The 16,151-nt window shown below is 32.4% G+C and overlaps 1 protein-coding gene across 1 annotated transcript; it reads left to right on the top strand.

The window, feature by feature from the left end:
* Positions 1 to 4,311: 4,311 nt before the first annotated feature.
* Positions 4,312 to 6,738, top strand: LOC140447366 (uncharacterized). The gene is made up of 3 exons (XM_072539973.1): positions 4,312 to 4,544; positions 4,945 to 5,070; positions 5,443 to 6,738. Exons 1-3 carry the CDS (start codon positions 4,328 to 4,330, stop codon positions 5,820 to 5,822), a joined length of 723 nt encoding a protein of 240 aa, XP_072396074.1. The 5' UTR covers positions 4,312 to 4,327; the 3' UTR covers positions 5,823 to 6,738.
* The last annotated feature ends 9,413 nt before the right edge of the window (positions 6,739 to 16,151 follow it).

The raw sequence follows: 16,151 nt of genomic DNA, 5'->3' as shown, positions 1-16,151 counted from the left end.
TACTGGAGAGATAAAGAAGGTACATTAGGATTTTTTCTTCTTTATCCTACAAAATTGTCCTATCAGGGTTTTCTGTACGTAGAAAACTTTATTATTTATTAATATTATTATTATACATAAGCGAGGACAAAGGAACAGGTCCCTATTATGCCCAAAAACAAAGAAATTTCATTAACTTCTAGTAAATAACAAAATTACAAAAAAAAAGAAAGAAAATTACAATTTTTGGTTTAACAGAAAAACAACATTTTAACTATAATATAAAACGGTCAAGTCTGTTTTTAAACGAGTTGGTAGAGGGAGCAGAGACAATGTTATCATTAAGGTTATTCCAGCACTCAAAAAGTCTATTTGGTAGAAAGTTCTGTCTTGATCTTGTAGAAAAATTTTCTTTCTTTACTTTAAACTGAAGATCTCTGAGGCGTTCATTTTGATTTATGGTAAACATTTCATCGAGATTTCCAAAATTTAATTTTAGTATTTTAAATGTTGTAGTTAAGTCTCCACGTTGTCGGCGAAGTTCAAAGGAAGTTAGGTTAGCCATACTAAGTCTTTCTGCATAAGAAGGTCTTCCCGGTCCCAAAGGAATTCGAGTGGCTTTTCTTTGAACGTTTTCCATCAAAGTCTTGTCTCGAACCAAATCAGAATACCACGTTGGTCCAGCGTATTCAAGTATGGGTCTTACGTAGAAAGTGTAAAGTTTACAGAATGATTGCATTGAAACTCTCGAAAAACACCTCCGAATAAGATACAGTCTGGAGTTCGCACGTTTACAAATAGATGTAATATGGTCGGACCAAGTTAGGCTGCTGTTTGCGATAACACCAAGGTCGTTATACGAAAACACAGAATCTAACGGCTGCCCGTTAACAAAGTACGGCACAAGTGGGTTATTTTTACCAATTCGAAGCATTACACATTTTTCCGCATTTAAGGGTAGTAACCACTGGGAACACCAATAGAGTCCAAGTCCATTTGGAGGGTTAGCTGGTTTGTGATTGGATTGACATATATTTTTGTGTCATCAGCGTAGAACGATATTTTACTTGATACATGATAAGGAATATCACTGGTATAAACCGTAAAAAGCAGAGGTCCAAGGACAGAACCCTGAGGCACTCCACTTTCCACTAACCTGTCCTGTGAGAAAGATTCGCCAACTCTAACTTTGTAATATCGATCTGTCAGAAAATCATCTATCCAACGAAGTAAAGTACCGCGAACTCCGAAATGTTCTAGCTTATGTAGAAGTCTGCGCTTAGGTACATGGTCAAAGCCTTTAGAGAAATCTAGATAAACAACGTCAACCGGCTGCGAACTGTTAAGGGATGACGTCCAGTCGTTAACACAATGTAGGAGATTAGAGCGACCAGAGACAAATCCATGTTGTTGTGTTGGAATAACATGTTCCTGGAGAAGGAATTTGGTCATCTCCTCGGAAATAATGGCTTCCATAATTTTGGCAACTACTGGCAGCAAGGTAATCGGACGATAATTGTTGGGGTCGAGTTTGTTGCCTTTTTTAAAAATAGGGGTGGCGGAAGCTAATTTCCAACTAGGGGGTAAGGAGTTCTGGATGACAGAAGTTTGCATAATTAACGTGAAGCGGCTGTGCGAAGTTTAATGAAGTATTGTTTGACATGATCCATTGTGAATTCAACTTGCTGTAAGGATATGCCGACACGATTACAGTTAATAGCAGGTAGAGCCATCATTCGATTCTTTAGTAAAAACCTGTGAAAATGCTAAAGAAAGAGTTTCGGAAGATTCTTTGTCAGAAGAGCATAAAGTCTGATTGGGTTTTTGAAGTAGAGGAATAGAAACTTTAGACGTCATGGAGGAACATATGTATTTGTAGACTTTTTTAATGTTACCACTTTCAATAACATTTGCTTCAAAATTTTGTCTTAGAGTTTTTAGAGATGTTTTTAAGTTATTTGAAAATCTGCGGTGGCTTTGGAAATCATTAAAAAGCCCAGTGTGTTAAAATTTCCGCCATAGATGTCATTTGTGATTAATTTGTTTAATTGCTGTTCGGTTTATCCAGGGTTTAAGGTTGTGTGTATAAGTCTTACGGAAGGTGGAGTTTGTAGAAGTTATATTGTGGACTTTATCGAGAAATGCAATCCACATTAATGAGGGGTCGTTTAAGTCTGCAAAAAATAAATGCCAGTTGATTTAAGAGAGTTCAGTGTCAACTTCCAAAAAGTCGGTAGTTGCATATGTTACAATATCATTTTTGCGGGGTAGTATTTGATTGAATTGGATGTGAGCCGTTATAACTGCATGATCTGACTTTCCTATAGGAGAACTGACTTCGAGAGATGAAATCAGCTGTTCGTCATTAATAAGCACTAGATCTAAAGTAGAAGGTTGGTTATTATTTCTAAATCTAGTAGGTTCTGTAATGAGTTGTATCAGGTTCGAATTTACTACAAAGCTTTTAAATAAATTATGAGCGTTTTCGACGTCAGATAACGAAGTTATTGGCCAGGTGATCTCTGGAAAATTAAAATCTCCAGTAATGATAAGATTATCAAGAGATGATAGTTCTTGTCTCCATCTTTATCCCAATTAATAAGTATTGAGTAAACGTCAAGAACGAATCTGCGGCTTTGGAAATACGTTTTAAGGACTCAGTATTGTTATTAGTAGCAGAGTTTTTGCTAATGTAAAACCAAAGAATATAGACGCTTATATATTCTTTGGTAAAAGCGTCTATATTCTTTGGTAAAACTGTGTCCATAAATGTGTGAGAATTTTAAATACCTACAGTAATTTTTAACTTTTTATACGCAACCAACATTACAGATATATATTTTCGTACCCTGCCATCTACCGAGAGATTGTTGTAATTATAATATGTAAGTTAAAAAATTTTGTTGTGTTTAGAATCTCTAACATTCTTAGATTTAAATAAATGACGTTCTTATTCATCAATGATAGCTTTTCATGCATTATGTACTGGAATATTAGTTGTGTTCTCATTTATACATGCCACAAACTTCACCAACATTCTTGAGCATGTTGAACAAACATCGATGAACAAGTCATGCTTCTTGCTTCTTTTCTAATTCTTCCATTTCCGAACATTTATCCGACATCCACTTTTTTTTAGCCGCTCGTATTTTTGTTGTATTTCTCTTTGTTTTCAATATGTTCTTCTTTATTTCTGGGTTTTCTTAACACTTTCGATTCACATTTCTTTTTGTTGACTTATGAAATAGTAAATTTTCTTTGCTTTTGTTTTTCTCTATCCATTTTAGCCGTTCCTCGTGCGTTTTTAAGGACATATTTCTCGATTTCCGATGTGACGAAAATTTCTACTTCATTTATTTGCTTCATTTGTAGTACCCCTTGACCACCAGGGGCCAGGGGCTGCCCAGGACTATAGGCCGTGATTTTTATTTTACTCGCCGTAGCAATCTGGGAAAGAGTTTACAGTGTGGTTTTCCGTTACCTTTACCGTTTAGGGTTCAGCTAGCGCCTCTAACATGAAAACAGACGCTGTTTGCACCGCCTATTCTGGATAAGCTAATGCGTAATACGCCTAAAAGCCTGGTGGTCGGGATTTTAACCTAGTTGAATATTCTTGTTAATAGCCTAGATATGTTTAGATAAGGAGCCCTTAGAAAGTGGTATCAACCGGGCCAGCTGAACCCTGGATTTTTAAAAGAGATGTTACTCATCCATGCCCATTTTCTGGGCCTGAGACCGGCTTAAACGGTCAGTTCACCTCCCAAACATCGTAGACAGAATTATCAAATCCACTACTAATAAATATTACTTATTAAATACATTAAGCAAACATTCACTTTGTAAACTACTTCGTGAACACTTCAGTAATACAGCTAAAAATTCCATATACACATTAGGACAAGAAGGAATGGCTAAATATAAGAAATAAATACAGATTTTGGAATCAGGTAAGAAATGAAAGACGTAAAACGTTAATCAACTTCTTTTTGTAATTTTTATGAACTATTAACCACAGATTTACTCATAATCTCAATTATTTAAAAAGCGATCAATGATCTAAAGTCTTAATTGGTCGTAAATAAAGCAAAACTAATAAAAAAAATGGAACAAAGAAGAATTTAAAAGAACTATACAATAATTTCCATGGTAACTGCTATACCGAAGATAAGTGCAAAAGAAATTAAACACAAATTAAGTAATCTCACTATATATAACGATAACCAATTAATCATGAACGTGAATCCTATACAACACTGTTTAATTGGTTGCTTGAATTTCGACAATCTCATGTGAAAAGGACCTTATAACGGTTAAGTTTGCCAAACTGATATTTTCCCGGTAAAAGCATATGATAGTTGGCAGGCTCATTGTTTATAACGTTTATGCCTCTCGTATTTTTTCATTTCATCGAGGGTGTTTTCTTGTTCGCGCATTTCAGCCGACTTTAGTTTCTTTTTTTGGTAAAGGTAAAACTTGCAACAGAACTTTATTTATTAACATGCCACCTAAAAGGAAAGTAGTCAAAGCGGAAGTAGACGCTGCAGCTACTTCAGAAGCCGAGCCTGGTGAGTGAAGATACATTTTTATCGCATTTCGATAAATTTCATATTTTTAGAGACGCATATTAACTGCATTTGTTCTTGTAGGAGCCTATCTTATATTATTAACCAAAAAATTTAAGCAAAATATATTTGTACTGTTTTATGAAATATCATCCCACACCTAGTTTTATTTTTGTAGTGATCATATCTCTCAAGATTATGTATAAAGTAATAGTACGCTTTCAGTTCATATTTATTTCATATAATATCGGTTGGGCGCCAAGCCAACCTCCTTGGGCTTGGCGCGCGTAACCTCAAATTTTTGATGCTTGAATGCCGGCATTTTCATTACTGATAAGTTTCAATTCAGTTTCAACCAGCTGTTAGTTCTATTCCAAAGATTTTACATGGTTTTAATTTACAGTTAAACAGAAGAGAGGAAGGAAAGCTAAAGAAGAGAAGGTAGAAGAAGCTAATGGAAATGTAGATGACGACATCCAGGATGAAGTTCCTGAACTACCAAAACGTTCTGGAAGGGCAAAGAAAACAGGTAAACTGCAAATATTATATACAATTGGTGTGTGATAATTTATGAAATAATGTTCTATTTTTTTGTTATTAGTATCAGTTTGACTAGTCTTTCTTTACTCATTTTTCTCAATTCTTTCAAGGGTTTTTATTTGTTAATCTTTTTATCATATCTTTAGTCTTCTTAGCTATTTATTCTTGTTAGTTCATCATATTGTTTTCTCATCTTTGTTGTGTTCATATACCTATGAACACAGATTAGGTAGAACATGTCTTTGGTATCTGCCTCTTTCATAAAATCAAGTTAAATCACTCTTTCATAAAATGTTTGTTTAAATAATTTTACTTTCACATTTTTTATTAATACACTGTTGATCATGCAATTATTGTGCAGTTCCAGAATACAATGAAACTGCAACCAAGGAAGCCAAAGCTAATAAACCTAAACGTGGCAAGAAGAAGGCAGCAAAAAAAGAAGAATCTCCTGTTCCAGAAGAAGTTGCAGAACCAGAGGAAGCTGATGAACTATCAGAAGAAGAGCCCAAACCTGTGAAGAAAACAAAAAAGGGAGCTGCTGAAAAATCCACAAAGAAAACAAAGAAAGTAGCTGCTGATTCTTCTGAAGCTGATGTACCTAGTAAGAAGTCGAAGAAGCCAGCAGCTGAAGCTAATGGTGATTCCAAATCAGCTGAAAAGAAATCCAAGAGGGGTGCAAAATCAAAAAAGAATGTTGAAGAAGAAAACGAAGATGAGGGTAATGAACTTTTGGACTAAACTATTCTAGGTTTATTTTTTATTCTGTTTTTTCAATTATTGGTATGTTTGTTAAAATTAGTAAAGAATAACTGTAACTGATGCCGTACACATCTCTTATCTACTGACAAGCAACCACTAATGATGATTGTTACCGTCTTAAAAGTATGTGTTTCAACTTTTATTGCCTACTATTATTGTCATTTGCAAAATGATCCCATATTCACAACTTACATGATAGACAAAGACACTTAACAAGGCAGTTCTTACTGTACAGTATTTTCATTGACTTTTATGTTTTTATTTTAAGGGATCTTTGCTCACCAAAATTAACTTTCTGTCAAAAATTTGTTGAAACATACCTAAATGTCATGTTTTGTGTGTACATCACATCTGTATTATTCTTGTATTTTTTATTTTTTTCACAAATGTCCACTTCATTTTTTCTGTACCAATAGTCTAATATCCATATTTAGTGATTTAGATTTTGACATATTGTTTTTTTTATTTATATACTCACTTTCCTTAATAATTTTGCTGAGTTACTTTTTTTCGTCTGTCATTGCGTGAGAAATGATTATTTTAGAAAGAACCATCTGGAGGTGTTTGATTTATAATCATTGGCTTCTATGTATTGAAAATGTAAAAATCTTATATTTTGATTAATCAGTGTTTTAATATAAAAATGAACAGCCATAAGAGTATCATTTTTTTTTGCGTATTGGCATCAGATTGTATGTAAAACTAGCATTTGAAAGAAATTAAAGGTCTTAAGTGGTGTAATGATACAAAAAATCTCGAATTAAAAATAACTCTGCAAATAATTTTGTTAATATGTGTACCAAAGGCTTTGTGTTTTAAAATTTTTCAGTTAAATTCAAATCTGAGAACAGTATTATGTTAACAAAGTGTTCAATAAAAACATTAATAAGAATAATCTGTTTTATTTCTTTCATTTCTCAACTAGTCACAATCATTTCTGAACAATGGAAAATAATTTGAAACAAATTACCAGTCTGTATAAAAAGTATTTACAATCTTAGACAGGATCAGGTGCCGGGTCCCAATTTTTGTTTTGCTTTATAGTTTTTGGAGTTTTGAGTATTTCCTAACTTTATGAACATAATATTTATCTTTCTCGGGGTTCTTTTAAATCATGCTATATGTACATATCTTCAACTATATACAATTCATGTATTGGTTTTAATACACAACTATTCAATACAACGTCTTGAGTGATATTTCAGTGTTTTGAAGAGTTTCTTGTTCTTGAAGTTCAGGATTTCATAAATTTTAGTTATAAATAATTCTATTTACACTTCTTACAGTCTACTATATATTATAAGTCTTTTATATATTTCTTGTATATAATTGTGGGGGTATTTAGTTTACCTGTCAAACAATACCTACATAATTTGTTATTCAAATTGTAGATCCATAAATGGGGATGTTTTTTAATTCAATTTATTTTTCAAATCATTTGTATTGTTGCACCACTTTCCATTTCTTTCAAATGCATATTCTTGAAAAATAACTTATGGAAGTATTTTGTTTTCATGGGGTTTATAGGCTGCAGTTGAATTATTTCTTCCTGAAGTTTCATCTGCAATAATGGCAGACATCAAATGATCATAACTGTCTTTCACACAGTTATATTTTTCGAGTGTCTATTCTACTTAGAGCCTTCGTGTCACCCCCAGGATTTTCCCAGTTGGTCTTAATTGGTATTGTGATTTTCTATGCTCCTAGGGGGAGGCTTTATATATCATAGTGCTGAAATACATCTTATTTTGATTCAGATCTTCCTTATAAATAAAGTTCTTCTTTTTTATTGGATGGTTGTTGCTTCTATGGAAGATTGTCACTCCTCATAACTTGCGCGACCACATACTGACTTGTCCCTTGCTAGTTTAACAACTGTTGTGTTCGTCATTATGTTCTGTATATTACATTACATTACTCTGTATGATGGGAAGCTGTAAGTGATGAGAGAAGTTACTAGCAGCCACTGAATTCAAACAAGTTTGATTTTAGTGAACATTATGGAGTAAGTAAAAATTCCTGTGACCTATTAGCTGCTATTATTGGACATTTATTGTAACTACTAGGGGGGACCTACTTTATGATTGCTTGTGATTAAATTGGGATTATTTTATTTAAAAAAAGTACAAATTCTGATTATCCAAAAACTGAACTGAAGTGGAGTGTGGACAATATTGGCACATTTTTTAGATATCTATTAGTTATTGTGCCAACGAAGAAGAGTCCAACGGTCCAGTTGATATTAGTTGAATCATTCTAGCTTGCAAGCGTTTGGTAACTGTGCTCGCCAAAATTCTTAATGTAACGTCATAAATTTTTCCAGGAATTTTCTTCAACATATTGACAAATGTTTCACAAATAACGCACCAAGTACAGCATACTGTCCTTGTATGAAAGTGTAGAGTCTGGCCAGTTCATTGGCTAGAGCTTGTGGATTATCTCAACAGCTATGTTGTTATATATATTTTTCGACTACTGTATATGTTATTCAGTAGAATAATATTTTGTGGAATAAAGATAACACTTGATTGTTTGAATAAGAGTGAGACACAATCCACGCATATTGGAGTAGCGTCAGTAGCGAGTCTAACTTTTAAATAGTGTTGCAAAATTTCTGTTACATCATTCCTTCTAAAATATTAGTCAGATACATGAGTGTAACATAATATTTAAATCCACTACACTTTATTGTAGAATGGAAATTAATATTGCCCCAACAATACCTACATGAAGTAATCATGTAACTATTATTTTTTAAACGATTATATCGTCGGCATACTGCAGAAACTGACCAAGTCAAAAATTACTGTTTTCAAGAAATTTAAAGTTTAAGCTAAAAGTTTTATATAAAATCGGATATAAGCTTTATATGACTGCAATTTTGATATCCTGTTTATTAAAAACGTCAGTTTCTAACCACCATATTTAAACATTTGGGACTTTGAATAATTATAAAAAAATGTACTTGGTACATAAAACAAAATTAAAATCTAATCAGTTTCTGTGTCGTCGCTTTCGGAAGAAGCTGGTTCCGGTACCTTTTTCTATTATCTACTGTACTGGAACAGAGTTATACCACTCATGGAACTTTGGCGGAATAATTTTGTTTCTACACAATTGAAGGAGGCTGTTTTTCTTTTCCTCTGGTATAGACAATAGCTCATTGTATAACATTGGAATGTTCTTTAGAATAACAGCTGGTCTTCCTTTGCCATATACTCTAAGAGTCTTATAGTTAGGATTACCATAATATAATACGGAATACCGTAATTCTTGAACTCTGTAGGCACTGCTCTTTTTGTTGCGTCTTGTAGAACGGGCTAACTTAACAGATCATTCATGGTAAAAATGGTAACATTTTTTTTGGCAGACTCAATGGCACTGTGCATTGAGTCTACTTCCATGTACGAATGTCCTTTTTCCATAAAATTATGCTGCAAAATCAAATGTGGGTATGTATTACAACATACAAAAATAATGCGGCAATGAACTGATTACGGTTTTGGCCGCTGCAAGTGTCAGAATATAAACTGATCTTTGTGATGTCTTTTGGCAGAGTTTTTATCCACTTGATCAATGCTGTTCCAATTTCGGAGGTGCCGCTTCATATATTGTAAAGTTGTAAGCACACACTTTAAGAGAATAATATATTTGTGACACATCTGAGGATGGCTTTATACTTTGTAAATGGAATGAAGCACTTAAAAATGTTTTTTCTTCAGCTGCTCTAAGTTTGTCAGATTTTTTTGCCTCATTGCCTCATTGCCTCCCTTCTTTGTAGATGTTGCTTATAATGTTCTTCATTAATAGTTTTGTTCTTTTACTGGTTACAAATTTCATACCGGTCTTTCTTGGGATTAAAAAATGACATTTTAAAATGTTTTCCAAATATTCTACGATAAGTAACTTCACGGTTCACGGTGATATCTCGACTTATACACGGTTCCATATATAGCACAAACATTTTGCTGATTGACAAGTTGGGATCCAAATATAACCTATTTGAACTTTTCCGACAATATTGTGATTCCATATTCGGAAAGCTCTCAATGTGCTCCTTAACTTTCTGTACAAGTTTATCTAGACAAAAAAACATTTGAGTATTGCTGTGAAAACACAATACCCAAAGAAATAGAATGTTTAGACGTGTGTATTCTTTAAATTCACTCTTATCGACAAAACAACCGGATTGTGATAGGAGAATATGTCCTCTCTTGAAGTTTTGGATGATATAGAATTTTTAGATCTTCTGTTGACGATAATATAATCTATTTGATTTCCGACTATTTTGTTATTGTCAGCTGGTGACCTCCATGTGTATAATCTATGTTTAGCAATTTTGAACAAAGTATTTGCAATTATGAGTTCCTCATTAATACAGAAATCAACAAGCCGATCGCCACGTTCGTTCCTCTCTCCGAGACCATATCGTCCCACACAATTCTCCACTTCTCCTTGGCCCACTTTAGCGTTTAAATCTCCCAATATAATATTTATATAATGTCTTTTAGTCAGCTTTAAGCCATTGCCAATTTGCTCATAGAGGTTCTCTGTGGTGTCTGCAGTGGGTGCATATATTTGGGAGTAGGGAAGAAAATTAGAGAAGAGTACAGAAGAAAAAAGAGTAGGGAACAAAATTACAAACAGCTTTTTGAGAATTCTTATCAACTATAATGCCAACTGCCTGCCTGTGATTGGAGTTGTTGTTACTGGAATAATACATTGTTCCATTTCTGGTGTTATATTTTCCTGATTCAGGCCATTGTATATCGCTAAGCTCCAGTATGTTAAATGTTAATCTTCATTTTGCACATTTCCGACGACACAGTGTTATCTAGTTTGCCAGATTGGTATAAACTTATTCCATGTTCCAATTTTCAAGGCTATAGAGTAGTGTTGCCCAAATGCAAGAACAAGACGAGACTTAGACAGTCTTGGTCTTGGTATTGCACTCCCGGTCTTGGTCTTGGTCTTGCAGCAAGAGTCTTGCAGTTACCCATTAGCCTATTGCTATTTATTAAACGTTACTAGAGGAGTTTGAAGCCACGATCTAAGCGATCCGTGCCTATGCTCTAACTAACCTAGCTATCTACCATGCCCCACGAAAGTCAATCAAACATGGTTAAAACACAAAAAACCAAATTAATGACATAAACTTGACTGTATTTTAAAGAACATTTTCATTGATGGACCTCCACCATATATGAAATGGAAATCTTAAAAAAGATTGGTACGTGGCAAAAATCCACATACAAGTATTAAGAGCACATATTATTTAGGTGATAAGATAACAAACTATAATCCACTTATTAAAGCAACATAAATGTTATTAACAATCTTAGCTCTACTTTTATATAAAAAACTAACTTGAAAAAATAAAGAATAGGTAAGAAAGCAATGATAATCAAAAGAAGTTATTTTAAATTAAGGAGATATCTACTTAATAAATACATTAATTTACCAAAATACAGTAGTAGGAACATTTTTTAGGAACCAGAATTTTAGTTTTTCAGGAATAAATATTTGTAATTCTTTTTTGTGAAAAGATATTAGATGCTTCCTTAAACCTGAAGTGTTTCTGTTTTTCATTTTCATTTTAACCTTTCTATGTAGGCACAATTTAAACAAAGCAATTTGGGATGCATGAATTGTCAAATGAAGTTTAGTGATGTCGAAAAAGTAACTATTTTACTACTATAAATGTCCGTTACTATTCAATACAATAAGTATCTAATAACAAACCGAGAATTATATATCGTTACTTCGTTATTCTAAATATTTCGGTATTTTGTTTACACTGTAAACGACATTACTTATCTGTTATTAATAAACTTTTAGTCGCGCTCTTTCAGCAAATTTGGTTTAACCGAATGATCTCATCGCACACTCAGCAGAAACAATGTTTAGTCTTAGGCCGATAAGATTTGTATATTTAGATTCCTCCTAACTAAATTATAATGGGAAAAAAATTGAATTATTAAGTGGGTGTCCGTAATAATAAGTGTTATATTTTTTATTAGCTAAGGTGACAAATTTTTAGAAATTTCGATACGATATTACTGTCGGCGTAGCAATGCAAGATTATTTTATGATTACGGGGCAGCTACTCTAAAAATCTGGACAATTAATTTCAGAGCGAAGAAGTCGTATGCTGGAAAAGAATGTACAAAATATTTTATTTTTACATTGTAATTATGACCTCTGAGCACGTGTCAAATGTGTTGTTTTTAATGAATATTTTGATTGATGATTTTGATGTATGTTTATGGTATTGTTCGTAATGCGCGTCAAAGTCCAGTTTTTCAAATTTGTATTACATATTTTTTTTCGTCTCATAGAGTCTTTAAGCATATACCCGAACTACAATACTCGCTAAAACGACACCCCGTCCTAACTGCAAGACGCAAGAGTCTCGCAGGCTCAATCTTGTTCTTGCGTAAATCTTGCACGGTCAGTCTTGGTCTTGGTCTTGCTAAAATTAGGCGGTCTTGGTCTTGCGAAAACGCAAGAACAAGACTAAGACTGCAAGACCAAGACCGATTTTGGGCAACACTACTATAGAGTTAATCTTATTTGTTTGACAGGGATTTATCTTTATGACGACATGAGAGGCCCTGTCATCTAAATCTGATTGTCCTCCCATGCCAGATATTGGATTCCGAACTCCATGATCATTAAGTAAATTATCGATTAGTGGGGTCTATTATGATTTTTACTAAGAATATCCATGCGGATCTTTAATGTGGTAGTAATCACGCGGGTTTCCACATCTCAATGCTGTTGACTAATTTAGCTCTTCCGCCTTCGGAAGGCACAAAGCTGAACCGTAAACCTTTTTAATGAAAAATGATTGGTATTTCAAAGATTTTTATACAAAGAAAAACAACTTAATAAAGTTCAACACACGAAGCAATTTGACAAATTATACGCCCTAAAGAGTATTTCCGAAAAGCATGGACATCCTATATTGAGACTTTCCCCTATTTTTGTGTGTTCAATCCTATGGAGGTAATTTGGGGACAATTAAAATCAAGTATAAAGCATGCAAATACATTTCCTAAATTTGACAAAAAGGTAATTGAGGTAATTAAAAAAGAAGTATCTAAAATATTACCAAAGACGACTGACAGAAGAGAATCGCCAAAGTGATTGAAGTTGAAGAATACTATAAGAATATTAGGTATAAAAAAAATGTATTAAAAAACATAAATCTTACATTACACTTCCTCTATCTGGAACCTTCTTCTGAGGTAATTAACAAATATTTTTACTCTACTGTTCGTTGCAAGATATTTTGGATTTATTATACATTTTGGATTTAATCTAGGTATATTTGTATACAGTGTCGGACTTATATACTGATACATTTTATCAAAATTACGACAATTCCACAAAGTAAAAGAAAAATACATATAAGTAATACTTTTATATTAAAATATATATTTAACACAGTGAAAAAAAAAATTAAACTTAACTCTCGTCTACATTTAAATCGGTATCACTATCATCGCTATCGTTTAAAACTATAACTACTCTATTTATAATGTTTTGGAACTGTAAGTATTTTTATTCTAGTTTTTTGACATGCTCTTATTTTTTCCAATTATCTGCTGTAATATTATTACACTCGGTCTTAATTAAATCTACAACAGTCGAAAATGATTTAAAAAAATTATTATTTTTCCTCACATTACTTTTCAATTGAGACCACAACAATTCTATTGGATTCGATACAGAATAGTAAGGAGGTAATCTTAATACTTTATGGCCATCATTCTTAGCTAGCCTGTCGATAACATAATTTTTTTCACATTCAACTAATTTTAATAATTCTACAAGTTGTTTTTCTTGTGCAAGAATCCATAAAATATATTTCATGTTTTGATAAAAATTCTTGAATTTCAGCTTTGTTTGAATTAGTGTTTAGAATTTTACTCTTTAGTCTACAATGATACGGAGCAATATCCAAATAATAACGCTATTTCTTTTTTAATTTAGGTAGTAATTGCTGTTCAAACTATTTTCCAACAAAGTACTGTCCATATCTTGATGATAATCTATAGTCGGACAATTTTCAATTAAAGGTGACTAATCTACAAAATGAAGTAAACGGTAGCGGCAACCATGTAAAATTTCAGCAGTAAATTCTTACCGGGGTCATTTTTATTGTGTATGATTCGCCCATGTAAATAAGGGAAAAATAAGTTAGTCCCATAAAATTTGCTCCCGTAACAATATAAGTTGGTGCGATTCACGAGCGTATAGTTAGACAAGTTCATTGAATAGTTTGAAACATCGGTAAACTTATCAATATTTTTCTGGTCTATATATATTTACGTTCTTAAAAAGAATGGGAATGAGAGAAATTTGATATTTTAGTTTATTCGTTATACATTAAATATGTGCATAGGCGTAGTGTGCTCTATTTCTTGGGAATATATTTATTAAATAGACTTTATTATTAACTTTAAAATAGTTTTGAGGTAAGTAAAGTAAATTTGAGGCAAGTTTATTCTTTATATAGTATTAACCCATTAACGACCGCTCACTATACAAAGAGAAATTCGACAATTAATTTATTAGATTGGAATAAAAACGCATAAGTTAAGACTAATTTACAACCAAAAAGATTTTTTTTCGCATTTTCAAGGAAACGGTACAATTTTTAGTAAAGGAACATATTGTATCTTAAATGTAAATTAAATTGCATATTCTACATTCTTGCACTATCGTCTCTTTTTGTAATGTGGCCAATATTGTCGAATCTGGTTTCATCTAGTAAAGCAAATTTAGATTGACGTCCATATACTAAGTTTGACACTGATGTAGCGGTTTCTTCACTATTATAAATTATAAATATAAATCTATGTCGGCTCATGCTTTCTTTTATAATATGCACTTCTTTATCCTCATTATTTGACCAATGCATATCAACTTGAAGCAGAGTGTGAACGAGATAACATATATATATATATATATATATATATATATATATATATATATATATATATATATATATATATATATATATATATATATGCTAATAATTTTTTTTAATCTATGTTATTCATTTCAAAATCGTGACGGTTATTCTGCGATGTATAAATATTTGTAAAATACAGAATGCTCTCAATTACTTTTTTATCAAAAAAGAGTGAAAAAACTTCAATATATGACTTTCATGGTTGGCTTTTATATTGTCTAAATATCAATCAGACTGATATTGAATTACTACTGAACACGAAGGAATATCTGTTGTTACAACTTGAGAGAAATTTGGATTTACTATTTTTGCCTGGTTTTTTCTTTGGACGTTTTATCTGTGGTTCAGAGGAGTATCATAATCAGAATCGTCAGAATTCCCAATCACTTGTATTTCAAGTTAAAACAAAACAAATATAACGTTTATAGCAGACAGCAATTCTATAAATAGAGAATGAAGTGCAACGACGAGATCGTTTGTTAAAGTTTCAGATTGTTTCGTCTAATGAAAAAATAAGTATTTTGCAAAGATTTCTGTTTTTTGAAGTACTGCATTAGGTACTCTATAATAACAATAAAATTTTACTTTATTTTGTTAGACAACTATAAGATACCTCTCAAAAGACACTTGATAATTTAATAATTATATCGGTCTTAGATTGAATTTTTACCTAATTATGTGTTTAAATAAAAAATTTTTTTGGTACGCCTCTGCAAAATTGATATGTGGAATATGATTTCGTTGAAAAGTTATCGTTACGAGCTTCGTTAAGTGCTATGTTGCCAAGTAATCACCTTCAATTAAAAATTGTTTTAGTATAAGCGACAATTATTTACACTCTTAGCAGAGAGTAATAAAGCTTCTTCTACCCATCCTGATTCTCCCCACAATGTAAAATACAAATTCTCTTCCCTCTAGAGGGAGGAACATTGGTGACACAATTTTTACTACCATCGGTCCATTTTTTAACTATATCGTGGGTGTGGAACAAAGTTTCATCAAAATAATACAAGTTCTTCCCTTCACTCCTAAAATACTTTAGACTCTCCAAATAATTAAACCTCCACTTTATTAAACGACTGGATTCCGTAATTGCCTGCCGTTTATTCACTGTTTTAAACATAAAACCATTAGATTTTAAAACCTCAAAAAGTAGTTTTATGACACTCAGGGACTATTTCTTTGTTTCGTAATTCACTCAAAAGTTTATTTATTGGTAAGTTATTCACTGAATACATATGATATAGTGTTTCCCGTATAGCTGATAAATGAAAATTCGGTAATACTCGATGGGCACCAGAATTCTTTCTTTTTTTTTTTTCGCA

Source organism: Diabrotica undecimpunctata, chromosome 8 (genome assembly GCF_040954645.1).
Source record: "Diabrotica undecimpunctata isolate CICGRU chromosome 8, icDiaUnde3, whole genome shotgun sequence".
NCBI classification, from domain to species: Eukaryota; Metazoa; Arthropoda; class Insecta; order Coleoptera; family Chrysomelidae; genus Diabrotica; species Diabrotica undecimpunctata.
The sequence above is the reverse complement of the archived record's forward strand: the minus strand, read 5'-3'. Positions and strand labels throughout refer to the sequence as shown.

What these genes read in the sequence shown, in the direction of transcription:
- LOC140447366 (XM_072539973.1), top strand. Translation starts at nt 4,328, where the DNA reads ATGATAGTTGGCAGGCTCATTGTTTATAACGTTTATGCCTCTCGTATT. An exon ending in TACTTCAGAAGCCGAGCCTG is followed by an intron (nt 4,545 to 4,944) that starts GTGAGTGAAGAT and finishes TTTAATTTACAG; the next exon opens with TTAAACAGAAGAGAGGAAGG. An exon ending in TGGAAGGGCAAAGAAAACAG is followed by an intron (nt 5,071 to 5,442) that starts GTAAACTGCAAA and finishes ATTATTGTGCAG; the next exon opens with TTCCAGAATACAATGAAACT.